We start from the raw sequence: 18,582 nt of genomic DNA on the forward strand, positions 1-18,582 counted from the left end.
ACAGCATTATTCTACATAAATTTAATAATCATTTTCTACCTGAAAACGTATCTGAAAGATTAAGCACTCAATGACATAAGAGCAAAGTTGTTACCTTAGAGGGACTTCATTGCTTTGTGTGGTTGAAATAGATTGGCTTCCAAAGGAGATGAGTTTTATTCTGACAGCATGCTTAATCCATGAACAGAAATTTGTGTACTGTATCAAGGTGAAAAATCACAATATTGATAGGTGGGAAGTAGATTATCTTGCAACAAGGATAAGGCTCCTGATATTTCTTTTTTCCAAGCTTTGTTAACAGTCTCAGTAACCTGAACTTCAGTAATTTGCTTTGAATAGCTACTATGGTGTCAACCTGTCCCTATTTGCTTGCAGCTTGCATGTCTGCTGGAATGGGGACAGACGTTTGTGTTTCATGTGGTGTGCCGTGAGTTTGAGCTTGAAAGGCCCAAATCAGTAGTTATATGTCAACATGGAATTGATCGTCGATTTTGTGAATCAAAGGTAATGTTTTCATCATTCTCTTAATCACTTGTATTTGTACAGGCCCTTTGGGTTTATATTTTAATAGAACTAACCAAATGTAGAATGAAAAATATAAATTTGGTTTTGGGCATAAAAACACTTTGGTTAGTCATAATTTGTTAAAGGAGATTATACTTTTCAAGAGATTGTTGACATGGATTCCACTCTGGATTCCCATGTATCACCACCCAGAGGCTTGGAGTCTTTTGGCTAACAGTCTCTTGGGGTCATGTCTCTGTCCTGGATGTCTTCACACGTGCATGTGTGTGTGTGTGTGTGTGTGTGTGTGTGTGTGTGTGTGTGTGTGTGTATGTATGTATGTATATATGTGTGTGTGTGTATATGTGTATATATATATATATATAAGGCATGAAAGGCAGAAGAAATTGAACCATTCCTCAGAATGGTACTGCCTGTGGCAGTGAGATGGAAGACGTGTAGTTTCTGCCACCTTCTCAATTTGTCTGCTGTCAACACACACATCCTTTGCTTTTATTTTTGGTTTCTGGCTATTAGTCTGGGAACCCTTCTGAATTAAGTCAAGATGTAGGTCACCCTCCCAAGTAACTTACGGAGTCCAGGTATAATATTTGTGGATTGACTGGTTTTGCACTCAGCAGCCTGAGAGGGATTCCTCTGGTGCCCTGGCAGTGACTTCACCTAGTAAACCAACAGACTGAACATCTCTCAGTACCTGATTCTTGGCACTTGTACTTTTTGTAAAGGCAGCCTCAGAGCTATATGACAAGTGCGTATCTACTGCCTCAGTGTTCAAAGCCCATATGCCATTGGGGTGGGGGGCATGCCATCTGTGGACCTGCTAGCAGAAGCTATTATTCTTGGGAGACTAAGGTTGCTGATAGTTAAGATACTAACTAATAAATATTTGGTTCAGCAGGTAATGGAGATGCTAGGCTCACTTCCTGTGTAGTTATGGAGAACACAATAGACACCAGGCACTATTGGCAAGGTGGCCTCACCTTTTTTCTCTGCCGTGTGAACATAGTAAAGACGCTTTTCCTATTCCTTGGTTAGCATAGATGGAACAGGGAAGAAAGACTGGGGAGGGATCTGTAAGGGACAGCGGAAAACTATTTATGACCCAACAGTAATATCCTTCCTGTTCTCTCCCCGTGTATGTCTTGCCACAGTACCCATATCCTTATCAGTCCTTAACAGCTGTATTCTAACGTACATCTATATTCATGTAAGCCTTCCTCTTTAGCTCTGTCCCCAAACAAACTATGTAAATTGACATAGCCCAGTCAACTAGTGCAGTCTCAGGTCCTGGAAGGAGGTCTAGGAAAGCCTACAGAAACAACAAATACAAGGGAAAACAACTTGCTCCTTCACAATCTCTTTGGTTCTCTACAAGACAGTAGATCTCTTGACACCCTCTTTAGATGTTTTCAAAACATTTCTACACCTCAATAAATGCATGGTAAAGACTCTAACTATACCCTTGGAACTGGTAAAGGAAAAAGTTCACAAGCTCCAAGGTATCATGCAGCTTTCTGTACATTGGCAGGTTTCTTGTGCTATACCTGAGGTACTGTGAGCTTGCAGAAGACCTGCAGTGCACTCCTATGTCCATTCTGGCCACATTCAAGTGAGATGACAGGAAGTACCAAGTCCCTTCTGTCAGATTTGAATACTTTTTTATTTCCATACAGTGCCATATTTACTTGTTATAACTGTAGTCAAAGAAAGGGTGAAGCAACAGGGGCCTCCCATACTTAGTGAAAAAGGCCCAAAGAGATGAACCATTTCAGATGCAAGCATTCATTCTTCTGATCACCTCCATGTATGTGTAGCTGATTATCAGGCTACTAGTATCTGTTACAGTGCAGCTATGTTCTAATGATCCTGTAGTGATACTAATGATGAAAATCACCTTAACTTTGACCCTGAATGAAACAGAGCTAAGGCTGGAGTAGTTGTGCTACACTGGTCTTGCTACAGAATCATGCAGGCTTAACAGTTCTGCATAAGTTTTTATTGGCATCTTTTGATAACGATACAATTAGTATGTCTGTCAAAACCAGCGGTTGACTGCCTCTGGCCAGTACAGGCAGCCTTTTCTAACCCAGCCCCCATTGTGGGCTGAGAGTCTCAGCCCCCTGGAGTAGCCAGCTACCTGCACTTACTCTGGCCCCATCCCCTCTGAAGCAAGGGTGAGAGATGTGGTGAAGCAGTAGGCCCTGCAGTGGAGGATATCATTACAGTGGAAATGTGCAGCATGGTATAACTTCATGCTGTGGATTTCCCTCATGCCAGGTCAGACCTTCATGAGCCATAGGTTGCTGACCCCTGGTTTACCCCCAGAATATGTCTGCTGTATAAGGATATTTGATTTGTTGTTAGAACACTCATGACACACTAATGTTCATTTTAGTAAAGCTTTAGCACCTCCTTCTGCCTGTTTGAGAAATGTCCCTATGTTAAAAACTTGGGTCTGCTACGAGAAGTCTGGTCCACACATTTAAATGACAGTGTTCTTTGGTAGAGACTTCCATATTCATTTCTTACCATGAGTTGAATCTATGTGGATAGTCACTTGAAGAATAATGGATGGTTAACTTCCTCTACAGCAGTTGTCTTTCTGATATGTTTTGTCCATGTGGATTTTATAACTGGTCCTCCTTTTCCTCTATGGACACATTTTCTGGGATTCTGCACTGGCAAAAGAACTTGAGGGGTGGGTGACTCATTCTACCTTTTATGCTCTTTGAAGAAGAAAGTATACTCTGGACACAATGGTAGTTCTACCGTCAGTGCTGGCCAAAAAAATTGAATCTTGAATGCACAGGGCACAAGGACTCCTCTCTTGGTGTACAGCATCTCAGAGAATTACTAGGAACCTTATTCTCATCTACTTTGTTTTTGCTTAAAAAGGACATTGAAATAATAAAAATAGCTTGTTAATATGAAATTGAAATTCTAATACTATGTTTTGCTTACATTTCTCTAGATGAACTGTGTCCCTGGGCCATGTCCAACATCTGATGATTTAAAGTACACCATGACACGTCTAGCTGTGGATGGTGCAGATCTGTATATTGTAGAGCATGGCTGTGCCGCCAACATAAAGGTTGGGATAGAAAAGAAGAGTGCAAACTTTGCATTTTATTCATCCTTTGCCATGCAAGAAAGCACTTTATATATCTTACAGAGAATAAATGTCTAGAACATTTAATTTTTGTAAAAGAATATATTTTTATTGATATTTTTTTAAAGAATACATTTACAAATAAATAATGTACTTACCTTTAATAATGTTGGCACAAGAAGCAGTATTGTTTTGACAAAATCTGTTAATGCCACAAAATTAAGAGATATCAATAAAAAGGGAGGTCAGGATGTCATACAGAAAGAACTGTACAACTTTGAGGATTGGAGTAATAAACATAGGATGAAACTGAGTAGCACCAAATGCAACATCATACACCTTTGGGACTAATAATAAAAACTTCTTCTATCAACTGGGACCAGCTTCTATCAGCTGGAAGCAACTGAGGAAGAGAAGGACTTGTGTTTCTAGTCAAGGGCTAGTCAATGGTAGGATGACTGTGAACATCAGTGTGCTACAGCTGTGAAAGACAAATGCCATCTTAAAATGTACTGGGTAAGGTAATTCCTGTAGAGACAGGAAAATAAAAATGCCAGTGTACAGGGCTCTGTTAAGACCTTTTCTGGAATATTGTTTATTCTGGCGATCTGTGTTCAAGAAAAATTAACAAAAATAGGAATTGGTGCAGAGAAGTATAACTAAGTTAATCAGGTGATCAGGGTGTGGAGAGTCTATGCTATGAAAGACCATAATAGAGCTTGGCTTGTCTAGTGTAACCAAACAAAGGCTGAGAGGGCAGTTCTCTTATGGCCCCTTTTTACAGAGTTTAATCATGTTATATTTTTAGTGTCATTGAGATCTAGGGTAAAGCTTTCCAAGAAGCCTATGTTTATTTTTTCAGAAGTGACTTAAACACTTAATGTGGGCACTTCTGGAAATGTTAGTAAATCAATTTCCAGTATCCTGTGGGAAGTTTTTGGAACATCTGGGAACACAGTTCAGACTTTGAATGTAAAAGCAGATCCATAAGTAAACATCTTTGAAGTGCACGAATTCAAATTAAAAAAAAATCATAAGCAAGTTTATTTGTCTCCCTTTTCCAAAAAAATATGAGGAATAAAATCCTACGCTCTCTTTAAAAATTAAGAAGCTTTTAATTGAAACTCAGTATGACGACTCTTTGGATGGGAATGCAGTATAGCTTTATTCTGGAGGAAATTTAATTTTGATTTTTTCAATTCTGAGTTTGAAAATGGGGGTCTGAGCAAGTACAGTAAGTAATACAGTTAATGCTATTAACTTCTTGTATACGTGCAGCTAAATTTAGCTTTCTGTTGGCCTGGTTCAGTAACTAGGCAAGGGACTGATGCAAAGGCTCCTATTGGTTCTCTTAGGTGCCACGGTGCTATAGCAAAGGCCCCAGTAAACGTTTTGGGTAGAGGAGCTTCCCCTTGATATGTCAGTGGAAATGCTGCTGTCATGCTTACTAGGATTGTTGTGGTGATGGTGGTGTAGCTGGGATGGTTCAGGGAATGTATTAGAAGCAAGATTTGTTTGTTGTAGTATCTTTTATGGGACCAACACTATGATTGGGTGGGATGTTAGGTAAGTTTTGAGGCAGAAAATGTCCTTCTTAACAACCCTTTTCTCTTTTGAATGGTCCTATTTGTTTACATAATTAGTTTGTTCTATTTACTTACATCTTGACTTAGATCAACTACTCTGTTACTTAGTCTGATAGGATGCTGACAGACATGAAACCCCCCCTGAAAAAACAGTGCTTTACTGGAAGAGGCATCTCATTAGTTTGATCTGGCTTCCCAGCATTTGTATAGATCATGCACTTCAGCAAGTCTTTTTGACACTTTTATCTACAGCTGATTCAAGCAGTTATTAGACAAAAACACCTAAAAAGCCCCGCTGAAGTGCCCAATCTGTACGGACGTTGGACGGATTTGGCCAAACTAACGAGATGTCTCTTCCCGTAAAGTGTTTTTCCACATCATCTGTTAGCACCCTATGAGACTAAGTAAAGGAGTAGTTGATCTAAGCAAGGATCTAAGTAAATAGATCAAACTAATTATGTAAACAAGTAGAACCATTCAAAAGAGAAAAGGGTTGTTAAGAAGGGCATTTTCTGTCCCAAAGCATATCTAACATCCCACCCAATCATATTGTTAGTCCCATGAAAGTTACTACACCAAATAAATCTTGCTTCTACTCTATTCCCTGAACCATCACAGTTACATCACCATCACCACTGCAATCCTAAGCATGACAGCAGCATTTCTATTGACATAGATGCCTCTACTGGGCATGCAGCAAGTTCAGTGTGGGGGCATGCCGAGCTTAAAGTTAAAACACTTTTTTTTTTTAATGCCTGTAGGCAGCCATAATTTCTCTTGTACACTGGGTTTGTTGCCCTTTCCTCTTTCTTTAAATGACTGTTTTCATTTACTTAAGTTAAAATTGTTTACCTGGTATTTCTGAAGCGTAGGCTGTATCTACTTCTTTTCCAGAGCTGAGGAAGGGCTTTTTTGTGCTCGAAAGCATGTCTAACATCTCTCAACTATATTGTTGGTCCAGTAAAAGAAATTACTAAATAAAACTTGCTTTCTGGAGTTTATACCTAGAGAGAGAAACTGTGCATTATCAAAAATTGTGTTACAAGAGATGTGAAGTGGTCAAATAAAGTTCAATAAAGTACACTGAAACTTAGCTTTGACATTTCTTGCATGTTGAACATTTACCCATTTAATTTTGTAGAGGAAGATAATGAAGTGTTAGTGCTTCACAAAGTAATATAGTGATATAATAAAGTCGACAATGCAAATGGAGAGAGCCTAAGGCAGAGATGTTAGTGATCTACCTAAAGCCACAGAGATGCAGTTGAAACTAGTTTCTGGCTTGCATTCCTATGCTAAGATGACAGGGCCATCTTCATTCTTGTTAATAATACTAAACTGAGTTATACCTTTTTTGACTGTTCTGTTGTTTTAATTAGCTTAAAATTACTTTAGTTTTAACTATTGAGATGTTTCATATATTTATTGCATCTTCTTTAGATGGGCACTATACGTGTTGCAAACTGTAACCTCCACAACCAGTCTGTTGGAGAGGGGATAAGTGCTGCTATTCAAGACTTTCAGCTGAGGCAGTACGTTGAGCAGGTCAATAACTGCAGAGTTAGCCTTCAGCCTGCAATACTTCGGAGGGCATACTGGCTAGAAGCTGGGTCTGTCAATTTGGGGCTTATCACTGCTGATATTGCCTTAGCTGCAGATCATCATTCTAAACATGAAGTGCAGAGGCATTTCTTAGAAATCCATGATAGCAGAACTAAGAGGTAAGTGAAAATATTGGAAGACTTTCATGGTTGATATTTCCCTACTTGATATATTTTTCATGAAATAATGTTTTAATCCTTGGACTCTTTTACATCTGCTTAAATAATTATACTACACACTCTAAATAAGCCAGTTGCTGAAAATTGGCTATACAATGCATTCTCTATATAATTTATCAGGATGAGATGAAGAATATGTCTCTCCGGTTCTTAAATAATACAAAATTGATTTAATCTTTGGCAATATGAAGAACAAGATTTATTTTTTTAAATAAATCACATTTTTACCATTGCAATTTTTGCTCTTCATATACACATCCTTGTGTTAAATTACCAGATTGCTATGCATGATTCTATATACAAATTAGGTGCAGAATCTTACACCTGCTTTATGCATGCAAGTTACCTTATAAAAAAGTGTTTCTTCATAGAATTACAGCTAAGTTATAGAGTTAACATTATATTGAGTTGAATGAAGACAGTTCGTGTTACAGAGAACATTTGTTTCAGATTACCTGAAATATTTTTAAGTCACGGTTTTGGAAATTTTCTTTTTTTTTTCCCCTCACAGTATGAGGAAGCTGCATGTTTTGTTCCTCCCTTTGCTTCCCTTCCCTAAGGAGCTATTTAAGTTGCCTAGATGTAGCCAGGAACATAAGTGTTTAACACCACTAATTTATGGGATACAATTAAAAAACATATGAGAATAACGCTAATCCATGATGGGAGAAGAGATGAGAGGAATTTTATCGTAATCATGGATATATACAGAAAAACACCAGTTACACAGTGAAGCTTGGTCAGTCTCCAATAGTGTATATTATGACAGCTTTACTGATTTCAGTGAAATGATGACAGTTTTATGCTAGCTAAGTAACTGGCCAGCATATTTTACCATAAAAGTAAAATATTGTAACATCAGGTAGCTACAAAAGTAATTATTTCTGTTGTTGGATTTGGCTAAATTTTAGTGTACATTGTTATATTGGGTAACACATTTCAGACTAGATGTAAATTAGAGTTCAGAGGAGAGTAATTTAAACAATCTCTGGATTAAAAAGAAAACCTTGCTTTTGAGGACAAGCTAAGAATTGAGTTTATATAGTTCAAAGAGAAGTTGGATGACTGGCAGAGCTACTTCATGCTGTATAAAGAGTATGTGAGATGCAACTGGCAAGGAACATAAAGGGCAATAAAAAGGGATTCTACAAGCATGTCAAAAGAAAGAAGATAACCAAAGAAATCATAGGTCCCTTACAGAATGCAGGAGATATCTAGTTATGGATGATTCAAAGAAGGCTCAAATATTTGTTGTTTTACTTCAGTCTTCAAAAATAGGGTCAGCTGCCAGAGGGTGAGAGCAGTTGGCAGCGAAGGTAGGGAAGGAAATGGACAGCATGAAGTAGTAAAAAACAGGTTAGAAATTACTTGCAGAAGCTAGATGCTTTCAAGTTGGCAGGCCCAGATAGGAGCCACCCTAGGGTAGTGAAGGAATTGCCTGAGGTAATCTAAGAGCCATTGGTTGTCCTCTTTGAGAAATCGTGGAGGTTGGGTAAGATTCCATATGTTTGGAAAAGGGCAAATGTAGTGCCCATCTTTAAGGAGAGAAAAAAGGAGGATCTGGGAGATTACGGACCAGTCAGCCTGACCTTAGTACCTGGAAAGATCTTGGAGCAGGTTCTCTATTTGTTATGAAGCGCCTACAGGAGAAAAAGGTGATCAGGAAGAGCCAGCATAGATTCACCAGGACAAGTCATGCCTGACAACCCAACTTTGCTTCTTTGATAAAGTTACAGGCTGTATGGATTGCAAGGGGGGGCGGGGGGGTGGGGGTTGGAGAGCAGTGGATGTGATGCACCTTGACTTTTGCGAGACTTTTGACACTGTCTCCCATGACATTCTAATTAACTGCCTTTCTAAGAAAATACAGATTAGCTGGAAAGTACTGTAAGGTGCAGGAGTAAGCAGCCCTTTTTTGACTGTGGCCAGAGTGACCCATCTCATGTCAGAGGCAGGTGGGTAGGTGCTAGAACCATGCTGCAACTGGCATTCATCCCCTTCATTGAACGGGATGGGGTGCCGGATCCATTGGTTCCACAGGCTGGATGGGTCAGAAGTTACCAATCTCTGTCACAGTTATTAGAATAACTTATTCAGAGATGCATAAGCTTTCATAGGCAACAGTCTTCTTTATCGTATGCTGTCCTGCCTTACTTTAGACTAACCTGGCTAATTACCTCTCTGCTCTAAGCTTATATAGTAGGTAAGCTCTACACAGTGTGTCTGGAATTGGAGGAATAGGTCTTTGGCATTGGCCCTTTTTCATGCAGTAACTCAGTAGAGTAGAGCACTCCCAAGGATGTGGGAGACCAGAGTTAAATTCTTTTCTCCACAAGAGGTGATTCAAACCTGTCATGTTCCATGTAACTCTCTAGCCTGGCAGTAAGGGCACTGAGCTATTGGGGTAAAGCTGGAAGCCTTTGGTAGCTGGCTTTTTTTAATGAAAGGATTGGATTGTATAACTTTTGGTGGGGGGTGGTGCAGGCTGTAAATCTCATATGGAGTGACTAAGTCCTAGTCTCTTATTGGCTATTCAGGATGTTTCTCTTTTCAGTATGCTTGGCTGCTGTGGGTTCCATTCTGAGGTGCCAGTCTAGCCTCATGAATTATGTACAGAGAGCCAATGTATTCAGGGCTATAGATTCTGCTGTAGCCACCAAACATCTGAAAGTCAGTCATACGCATGTGTACAATTATGCATCTTCCCTGAATAAAGGATTAGATAAACATACAGCCTTATTCAATTCCCATTGACAAAAGGAAGAATGAATATGTAAAGCAGAGAGACAGATTTTGAATCTTGTACTTGTCTTATGAGTTTAAATGTGCTTAAAGTCCCTCCCAGTGCATTACTATTCTTGTTTGTTTTTCTTCTTTAATAGGTTATGGTTTCTGTGGCCAGATGATAATTTGAAGAATAAGAGAAGCAAGAACAAGTGTGGCTGTCTTGGTGGCTGCCGATTCTTTGGTGGTACAGTAACAGGACTAGATTTCTTCAAGCTGGAAGAGCTGACACCTTCTAGCAGTTCTGCTTTTTCAAGTACAAGTGCAGAATCGGATATGTTTTATGGACAGTCTTTATTGCAGCCGGGAGAATGGATCATTACCAAGGAGATTCCAAAAATTATAGATGGTAAAAAATTATTTTTGGGTACAAACATGGAGGTTTGTCCCATTTACTGACAAGTTTGGATTCTCAACTTCACTTTATACCTTGTAAAATATTTACTGATGATCAGTATTCTGTTACAAAATAGTATGTGCATATTTTTTCTGCTGTGGTTTATGAAATGGAACATGTTATGAAAAGTTTGTGGAAGTGGAGAATCGTATGAACAGTAAATGAATGGGTACTCATGCTTAATGTTTTCAGTGGAGTTTTGTGACTGAACATCCATTTATTAGTAATTGTCTAAATTGGGCAGCCATCAAAAAGCATTCAGGGTTTGCCTGTCTACATATACCTGTATTTTATATATTTGTATCAGTACAAGACATGAATCTATTTGAAAGTTATTTTTTTAAAAACACTTGTTTTAAAAGAGGGAAAAAGATCTTTGTAGCTTTTAATACTTAATTTGAAATGCTTTCAAATCTTAAAAATTTTAATTGATTTGTCTCTGTTTTATTTAGGTAAAGCAAATGGTGTAAAAAGGAAAGATTGGGATTGTAGATCTGTGGGTATTGAAATAGAAAGAAAGGTGCAGCACCTAAGCCTACAAGTGCCATTGAGATCGCATAGTTCCTCTTCATCTTCAGAGGAAAATAGCAGTTCCAGTGCTGCACTTCCCTTGCTTGCAGGTGAGAAGGAAAGCCCTTCTTCTACTGAAGATCATATGGGACAGAAGGAGTTTTTGTCTGGTGCAAAAAGAGAAGATGGTCATGGAAGGTTAGTATACTCTGCCAAAGCAAGGCAGAAATTGATTTTTACTTACTCTTATGGATTAATGTCAAGATTGAGTAAACACCTGAAAAATACAAATACAGCTGTTTCAAACAGTAGTGCTGAAATTGATTTGCTAGTTGAAGTACAGAAGATCAATGTCATATCTTCTGATCTAGATGGGAAGCCAGACATCCATGAAAATTTGCCTAGATACGTTTCCTTTGTACTTTGACCCTTTTGGTCAGGTACAGGATCTTAATATGGTTTGATATACATGGTCTGTGTTGCAAAAATAATATTACATATGAACAGATTTGTTGTCTTTGAGGGAATTAACATTTATAATTGAGTTACTGAGAAGTACCTAGTATCATCTGTTAAAAGGTCAGTGCTTTGCAATTTAAGATTCGCACTATTGTTTAAAAAAAACATAATGATCTTTAATTTCTGTTTATAGCCTTCCAGCAGAGGCAGCAGAAGGCAGTCCAGTGTCTCCTAACAGCCAGGAAAGGACTGTTGGTCAGTCTCCTCTCAGGTCTCCTCTGAAAAGGCAGGCATCTGTGTGCTCAACCCGACTTGGGAGCACTAAGAGTCTTACTGCAGCTTTCTATGGTGACAAGCAACCTGTTCCTGTTGGTGTCCAATTTAGCAGTGATGTGTCTCGCAGTGATGAGAATGTCTTGGACTCTCCAAAGCAGAGGAGAAGCTTTGGTTCTTTTCCATATACGCCATCTGCAGATTCAAACTCATTTCACCAGTATCGCTCAATGGACTCCAGCATGTCAGTGGCTGACAGTGAAGCCTATTTTTCAGCAGCTGAAGAGTTTGAGCCAGTAAGCAGTGATGAAGGCCCAGGAACCTACCCAGGGAGAAAAAAGAGGAAAAAGCAAGCCCAGAAAGCTGAATGTAGTAGAGGATCTATCTATCATAGTGTAGAAGGACCCTTAACGAGTGCAGTCCATGGAGAAGCTAGTCGGGATACAAAGACTTTACCAATCAAAACTCATCCCTCTCAAGCTTCTTTTGTTTCAGCTTTGGGAGGAGAGGATGAACTTGTTGAACACATGTATATTATAGAAGCTGAGAAGACTGCAGAGAGTGAACAAATAACATCACAACAGCCTGTAATGACCTGTTACCAAAACTACCTTACACAGTTCCAAGTGATCAATTGGTCTGTAAAGCATCCAACAAACAAAAGAACCTCAAAATCCTCATTACATCGCCCTTTGGACCTTGATACCCCAACTAGTGAGGAAAGCTCCTCATCTTTTGAACAACTTTCTGTTCCAACTTTTAAGGTATGGCAATAATTGGGGAAGGAAATAAGTTATCGAGACTAGAATGTGTTGTGCTAAACAGTTGACTCAAAGGAAACTTAAAACTGTTCACCCTTGGTTATCAGAAGTTAGGATGTTCCTAGGATTTAGATGCAGCAATCAGGGGAAATTGTTAGTGTTTTGTGAATGAAAAAAAAATTGAAATAATCTCTGGTATTATAATGTCAATTCTGTACTTAGTAAATCACCTCAAGGTCTAGCATTTCTACAGAATAGATTTACAGCAGTATTTACTTAATTAACTCTGCTACAAAAGCTTAGTGATGCTTCTACCAGTTATAGTTAACATAATTTGAACTATAAAAAAATGTTATTTCAAAGCAAAACTGGTAATTTGTAGATTTAGGTGATGACTTGTACTAATATGTATTTCCTATTAATATGCTGGTTGTACTATATTCTTGTAAGAGGTGCTAAAAAAATAACAACGGGGCATTACAATACTGTTTTGATGTATCAGAAGTTAAGATCCAGCAGGCAATAGGTTTTATTTGGAAGAAAGAGTTGATGAAATGAAACCTAATAACCATGAAAATATGAGAGGGAATTTTTATCATCTTCCAATTCCTCTTCCTGTAGTTGTACCTTGAATTTAACATGTTAATTTAAGAAAGTTTAAAGAAATCTAAGTTCAGCATCATTTCACTATGTGCATATTCATATCTTTTGTAAATGTTTCACCAGGCTCATTGAGAAAATTTTTATAGTAAAAATTTTCATTGAGAAAATATTTATAATAAAACAATTATGCAGAAAACTCAGCTTTTTTTTAAGCTACTCTTATTATATAATAGTTTTTGTCTTTTAAATGTTGATACCTGTTTCGTAGTTTAAACAAAGATTCTAGAACATTGTGGCTTTATGAAGCTTGCAAAAGGTTCTGCCTGGTGTGCCAAGTTATTTATTCAGGTTTTCATATCAGGTTTCAGCAGGGCAAGGCAAGGCAATATCTGCCTTACAACAAAATGTTTCGGGTATGTTGTCTTTATGTAGCAATGCAATTGGGTAAAAGTCTTTTTTATGGTTTATGTTCATTTCAAGATGCCTTGGCCTCCTGTCTGTTTTTAATTAGATGTCAACATGAAACTGAATCTCAGTTCACAGATCTGAAAGTATGCCTTTATTGTGCTTCATGTATACTGATCATACTTTATCATATTTATCATGTAAAATCACATGAAAATTATTGTAATAAAATATAGGTAATTAACACAGTAGAATATAATGTTAATGGCATTTTAGTGTTGGACACTGTGCAGATTTACTTTCATATGTAGCCTTTCTTAGAAAGATAGTTAAAAACAAATCTGAGACAATGAAAAGTCCAAATGATATTATTCATTGAATTTCTCTACGATAACTTCAAGATCTGTTCAAGAACTGTTAAAACAGTTTAGAAAATACAGCTGGATGATAGAGTTCTTACCCTTTTGTTGGGTAAGATGGAAAGCTAGGGTAATATTCTTTGAGAAAACAATAATGGGAATCTTCCCTTGAAACTATTTAGATCATTTAGGAACAGAGAGAAGTAATTTTTTTTGTACTGTGTTTTAGATTGTTAAACAGGGTCTCACAGCAAATGCTTTATTGGACAGAGGCATGCAACTAACAGGATCAACATCCAAGTAAGTAGAAGATGGCATTACTCTATGTGTGGTTTTAAATAACTGGAAGAGAGGGATCTGCCCTGTACTTGCTTTTAAGTATAGCATTTCCTGCTAGCTCTAGTAAAATGTAGGCTTATATCACTTGTGGTTTTATTATAAACTTACTTTGGAATGGTAAGTAGCATGTTTACCTGAATCCAATATGACTGGGCATGTAGGATATGTTTCCCCCCGCCCCCTCCCCGCAATAATTGGATACTTTATATGGAAAATTTATAAATTTGTTATACTTTTCCATGTGTAGAATCTTAACGATTGGGAGCTGGCACAGATTTGTTCTTCTCGTTGCTACAGTGCTTACTGTCCATTATGGGTCTGGCACCATTCTAGCCAGGGCATGGAGCACAGGTTGGCTCTGGCCCCAGCTCAGTTATGAAACGGGTTCTAGTGGTGGTAGCTCTGGAATGCTAGAATGGAGCTGGAGCAACGACTGACAGTAGGCGGTGGTTGGTGGAAGGTGAGGTGGGGAGGATAGAGGCTGTGGGGAGCAGGTAGGGGCAGGGTAGAGGTGGTGGGGAACAGGTGGCTGCTCTGGCTCTGACTCTAATCCTGAGCCTGGGTTGAGGCTGGGGTTGACGTTGCAGTAGCTGTGTGTGTGTGTCCTTGTCCTACCTTATACTTGCACCCAAAACAAGGGGCTTTTCCCACCTCGTGTTGAATGGGGTGTGGGGGAGGGGAGCCTCACCTTGGATTTGGGTAAATATAGCAATATTTATTTTCTATGGTACACTCAAACTATGAACTGAAGTCTAGATAAGTTTCCTGGCAAAATCAGTTAATCTATGGCAATGCTTGAACTACAACTTGGATTCTGTGGTTAGTGCACTGTATTGGAGCTTGCAAGACAATTCCTTCTGAAATGTGTAATACTCTGAAGATTGTAACATATTGTGGCAAGTATTGTTTTAACACTTACTAAAATATGAGGGCATAGTTTTGGAGTCTTTTAATGGAGAAATGTTTACTTGTGTATGGTGTTGTAGCCTGAGTTAGTACTTTTCACATTTAATTTTTCTATGTGGAGCCTATTCAATATTTATCATTAGATACTTACCACTGAACTAAAATGACCTTCCTAATTCCAACATAATCTTCTGTTAAATACAGACTTCCTTTAGTCTTGCACATGCAATCCATTCTTGTTGTTAGTATTGTACCGAACTAAACAAAGAAAATAAAATGGAAGTTTTATATGTGTGATGTCCATTTGTTACTTCTAGCTCATTGCTTTCTGTTTGAATTGTGTAGTACACCCTATACTCCTTTGGAAAAGAAAACAGTGGATACTACTGATGATGAAACGATGACGGAAGAATGGACTTTGGATCATCCAGTCTCCCAAACTAGGACAACAGCCATAATAGAAGTAAAAGGAACTGTAGATGTAATTCTAACTCCTCTGGTAGCAGAAGCTTTAGACAGGTATCTTAATTTACTTAAGGTTAAATTGAAGTTGCTATCATTGCTATTATTAGCAAAATTTGAAGTTTTTTGATTCGGTAGTAGTATAGAGGCTTAGGAAAAGGAACTGCTGGGGGCAGGGAGTGTGCGTGCACACACACAAATAACCGCTGAACACTTGTGCTCCCTGCCCCCTCAGAATTCGCGTTTATGTAGCTTCACATCTCTAGCAGAAGAGCTAGAAAAAAACTTATTTTGTTTTGACTTGTGGCATGTTGTTATACTTTTGTTCTTGCTGTGTGTAGGTCAGGGGGTGCAAGCATATGTGCATATGAACCTTTGATGAGGGAATGTGCTTTTTCAGTATAGGTTCATGATTTTGATGGTATTTCATGTGACCTCAGGAATTAAATGTCCCTTTATTTAACTATGTTGTTTTTTTCTCTTCCTGTAGATACATAGAAGCAATGGTACATTGTGCTAGTACTCGACACCCAGCAGCAATCGTGGATGATCTGCATTGTAAGGTTCTCCGAGAAGCTGTACAGAACAGCAAAACATCCTTTTCAGAGAATGTAAGGGCACTACTAAATTGTAAGAGGCTTGGAAAGGGGGAGTACAAAAGCTTCCACGTTTTTTGTCGGCTGTCTTTCATCCAGTCAAATCCAGTGTTTCTTTTTCCAATTAAATTTCAATGTTATAGTTGGGGATTATTATTAGTTAGGGATAATTATTATAACCAACTTGCTTTTGTTAATCAACACACCTACATTCCAAATCAAATGAACTTTTTGCTGAAAACTCTGCTGCAAGTAGCTGTTCAGCTCAGCTCCCAGGCTGTCCAGATGTGATTTTTGTTACATCACAATTAAATATATTATATTAAACAAGTAGTCTCTGCATCTATACCCTGGATATTGGCTGGTTAAGTACCATGGACAGGGGACTGCTGTAATCGAGAGCAAAAGCACACCATACAGATCAGCAAACTATCTACCAGAAATACATAAGGTATGGACAAGAACAGCTTTAAGAAGCTGAACAGGGATAGGGACTTTCCACTGGGTAACGTGTAATGCTTTTGTTGTTAGCCTGTGGTAAAATAAAGGTAAACTGTAATAATGTAAGGTGTGTGTGGAGGGGGAGGTGGCAGGGAGATAAACTATTGGTGTTTAGCTTTAACTTCCCCAGTGGTGAGAATGGATACACAGAGTTATTACCCATTAACTGCTCTGCTCTAAGTTTCCTACCTTCTTTGAACTTAATGCAAATTATTCATTTGCCCATAATCTTGTTAGTCAAAAAAAGATTATTGATGAAGGTAAACCAAGTTGTGTTAGATGTTCTATGGACTGTGATGCAACACAGCATTATTCTTACTTTTTTTTTTTTAACTTACAGTACTTTTTTTTTTTAATATCTCAAATTATTTTTTGTTCAGTTTCATTAAAGTTTTCATGACAGATGGCTGATCATCACTCAGATGTCTTGAAAGTACTGTTACATGTTATCATGTGGGCTAGAGAACATGCTTTTGCTTGGAGCCTCTTGACATAACCCTTTTAGGAGTGTACCCAGTGGTGCATGAATATCGGGGACATTCCTTTCCCTTGGAGGTGGGGGAAGGAGAGTGGAAAGTGGGGGGAATGTTGGGGGTCCTAGTCCCCACTAGTGCTACAAGTAAATGTAAATGTGATATTGTAAAGTACAGTGCTACCAAGAAGTTACACTAGGTAACTAAAGTGCTAATATTTACTGGCATTTCTTAACATCTTTGTAGTGCTACAAAACAGCTGGAATGAACATGGTGTTCACCTTTTTTGTGGTGCCAGCAGGGCATGTTTAGCACTACAAATGTAATGCCTATCTATGGTCTTATGGAAATAGCTGTTCTCTATAGAAAGACTGTGCTTGTATCATATTATTTGAAAAACGCTTTCATTTTACATTAACATAATACGTATGCTAATGTAATAGTGTATCCTCAGCTAGTGAGAATTGGCATAACTACACTGACTTGGCCTACATTCCTCCAACATTTAAAAAAAAAAATGTTATTAATGAATCTAGCTTTATTCAGTGATAGATTTAACATTTAAAGATATATCTTGTCCCCTAAAACAGACATAAAGACAAATATTTATTATCCATCAACAGCGTTCCTATGATCCAGGTCAATGTCCACAGGAGTCTAATGTTCTATTCTTCTCTTTCAATCTTTTATAGTTCCTTTGTTTTCATCCATGTTAAGCTTTTTTGTGTTCCTTCATCTTTCTTTCTAAAATAACCCACCCCTCTTTTTCCTAGAACTCTACATAACACGCACATCACTTTTCTGCTTGTCTCCATTTTTATATTTCTGCTGGTGTTGTTTTTTAATGGAATATATATACTAGCAATATATATAATGCATTGTATTTAACATTTTTGGAATGCTTAGAGAATGTATCTGATTTTTGTGATTGCAGAATAAGGTTATACTGAGATGAAGGCATAGAAGCATATCTGTTTTTTAGACAGGAGCTGCAGATATAGAATCCAAAACTTTACCAAATTAGTTTAACTGTTGGTAGTTTCATGGAAACTGTGTAGTTAATTTTCTATTCAATTAGGAAACCTTTCTAACTTACGTAATCATCCTTGTGCATCCTAGAGACTTGCCTGTCAAAGCATCTCATCTCTTATATCAGGAATCTGTCTGGATTTCAGTTTGGATCTTTGAAAGTTTTGTGCTGAGTGCCACAAGATGTGACTCTGCTGTTGAGTATGGGACTATGTATACTGGTATGGGACTATCTATCTGGGTTTGAGTATGCTAACTTTGTAGCATACTCAAGCTCATTTACCCTGTAAATTAAAACATACCAGGCTAGTATTGCACCTGAAAATCTTTCACTGAAACACCATTGAGACGTATTATTTACTTAGTTTGTAAAATATTTTGAATGGGACACAGTGTAAAATACTAACTCATATCATTTTTAAAGTTATCCTCCAAACAGGATATTAGAGGAACAAAAATAGAGAACCCTACTACCGGGACAACCAACCAAGGCCAAGCACAGACAAATCTTTCACTTAAGCAAGATAATGTGACAATTAAAGGTCTTCAGGCAAACGTTACTATACCCAAGGTAATAACTTTTAATTTAATTGCGTAATCTTACAAGACTGCTCTTTTACGAACTAGCCTTGTATGAGTATTCTTTTGAGAAGTTAGAACTAACTGAATGCAATGTGGTATTTGTTAAAGATTATGCATATTTTCTTAGCTTGCTCAGTCAAAG

At 38.0% G+C, this 18,582-nt stretch overlaps 1 protein-coding gene across 11 annotated transcripts in view; it reads left to right on the forward strand.

The window, feature by feature from the left end:
• Positions 1 to 18,582, forward strand: part of BLTP1 (bridge-like lipid transfer protein family member 1) — a 248,576-nt gene that overhangs the window by 110,444 nt on the left and 119,550 nt on the right. For all 11 annotated transcript variants that reach the window (XM_019494555.2, XM_019494560.2, XM_019494587.2 and 8 more), the window contains exons 23-32: positions 376 to 504; positions 3,497 to 3,616; positions 6,661 to 6,941; positions 9,884 to 10,134; positions 10,635 to 10,890; positions 11,345 to 12,188; positions 13,782 to 13,852; positions 15,143 to 15,316; positions 15,750 to 15,870; positions 18,283 to 18,429. In XM_019494555.2, the coding sequence (XP_019350100.2) occupies positions 376 to 504; positions 3,497 to 3,616; positions 6,661 to 6,941; positions 9,884 to 10,134; positions 10,635 to 10,890; positions 11,345 to 12,188; positions 13,782 to 13,852; positions 15,143 to 15,316; positions 15,750 to 15,870; positions 18,283 to 18,429 (2,394 nt within the window). The remainder of the gene's footprint in view (positions 1 to 375; positions 505 to 3,496; positions 3,617 to 6,660; positions 6,942 to 9,883; positions 10,135 to 10,634; positions 10,891 to 11,344; positions 12,189 to 13,781; positions 13,853 to 15,142; positions 15,317 to 15,749; positions 15,871 to 18,282; positions 18,430 to 18,582) is intronic.

Source organism: Alligator mississippiensis, chromosome 2, assembly GCF_030867095.1.
Source record: "Alligator mississippiensis isolate rAllMis1 chromosome 2, rAllMis1, whole genome shotgun sequence".
Lineage (NCBI taxonomy): Eukaryota > Metazoa > Chordata > Crocodylia > Alligatoridae > Alligator > Alligator mississippiensis.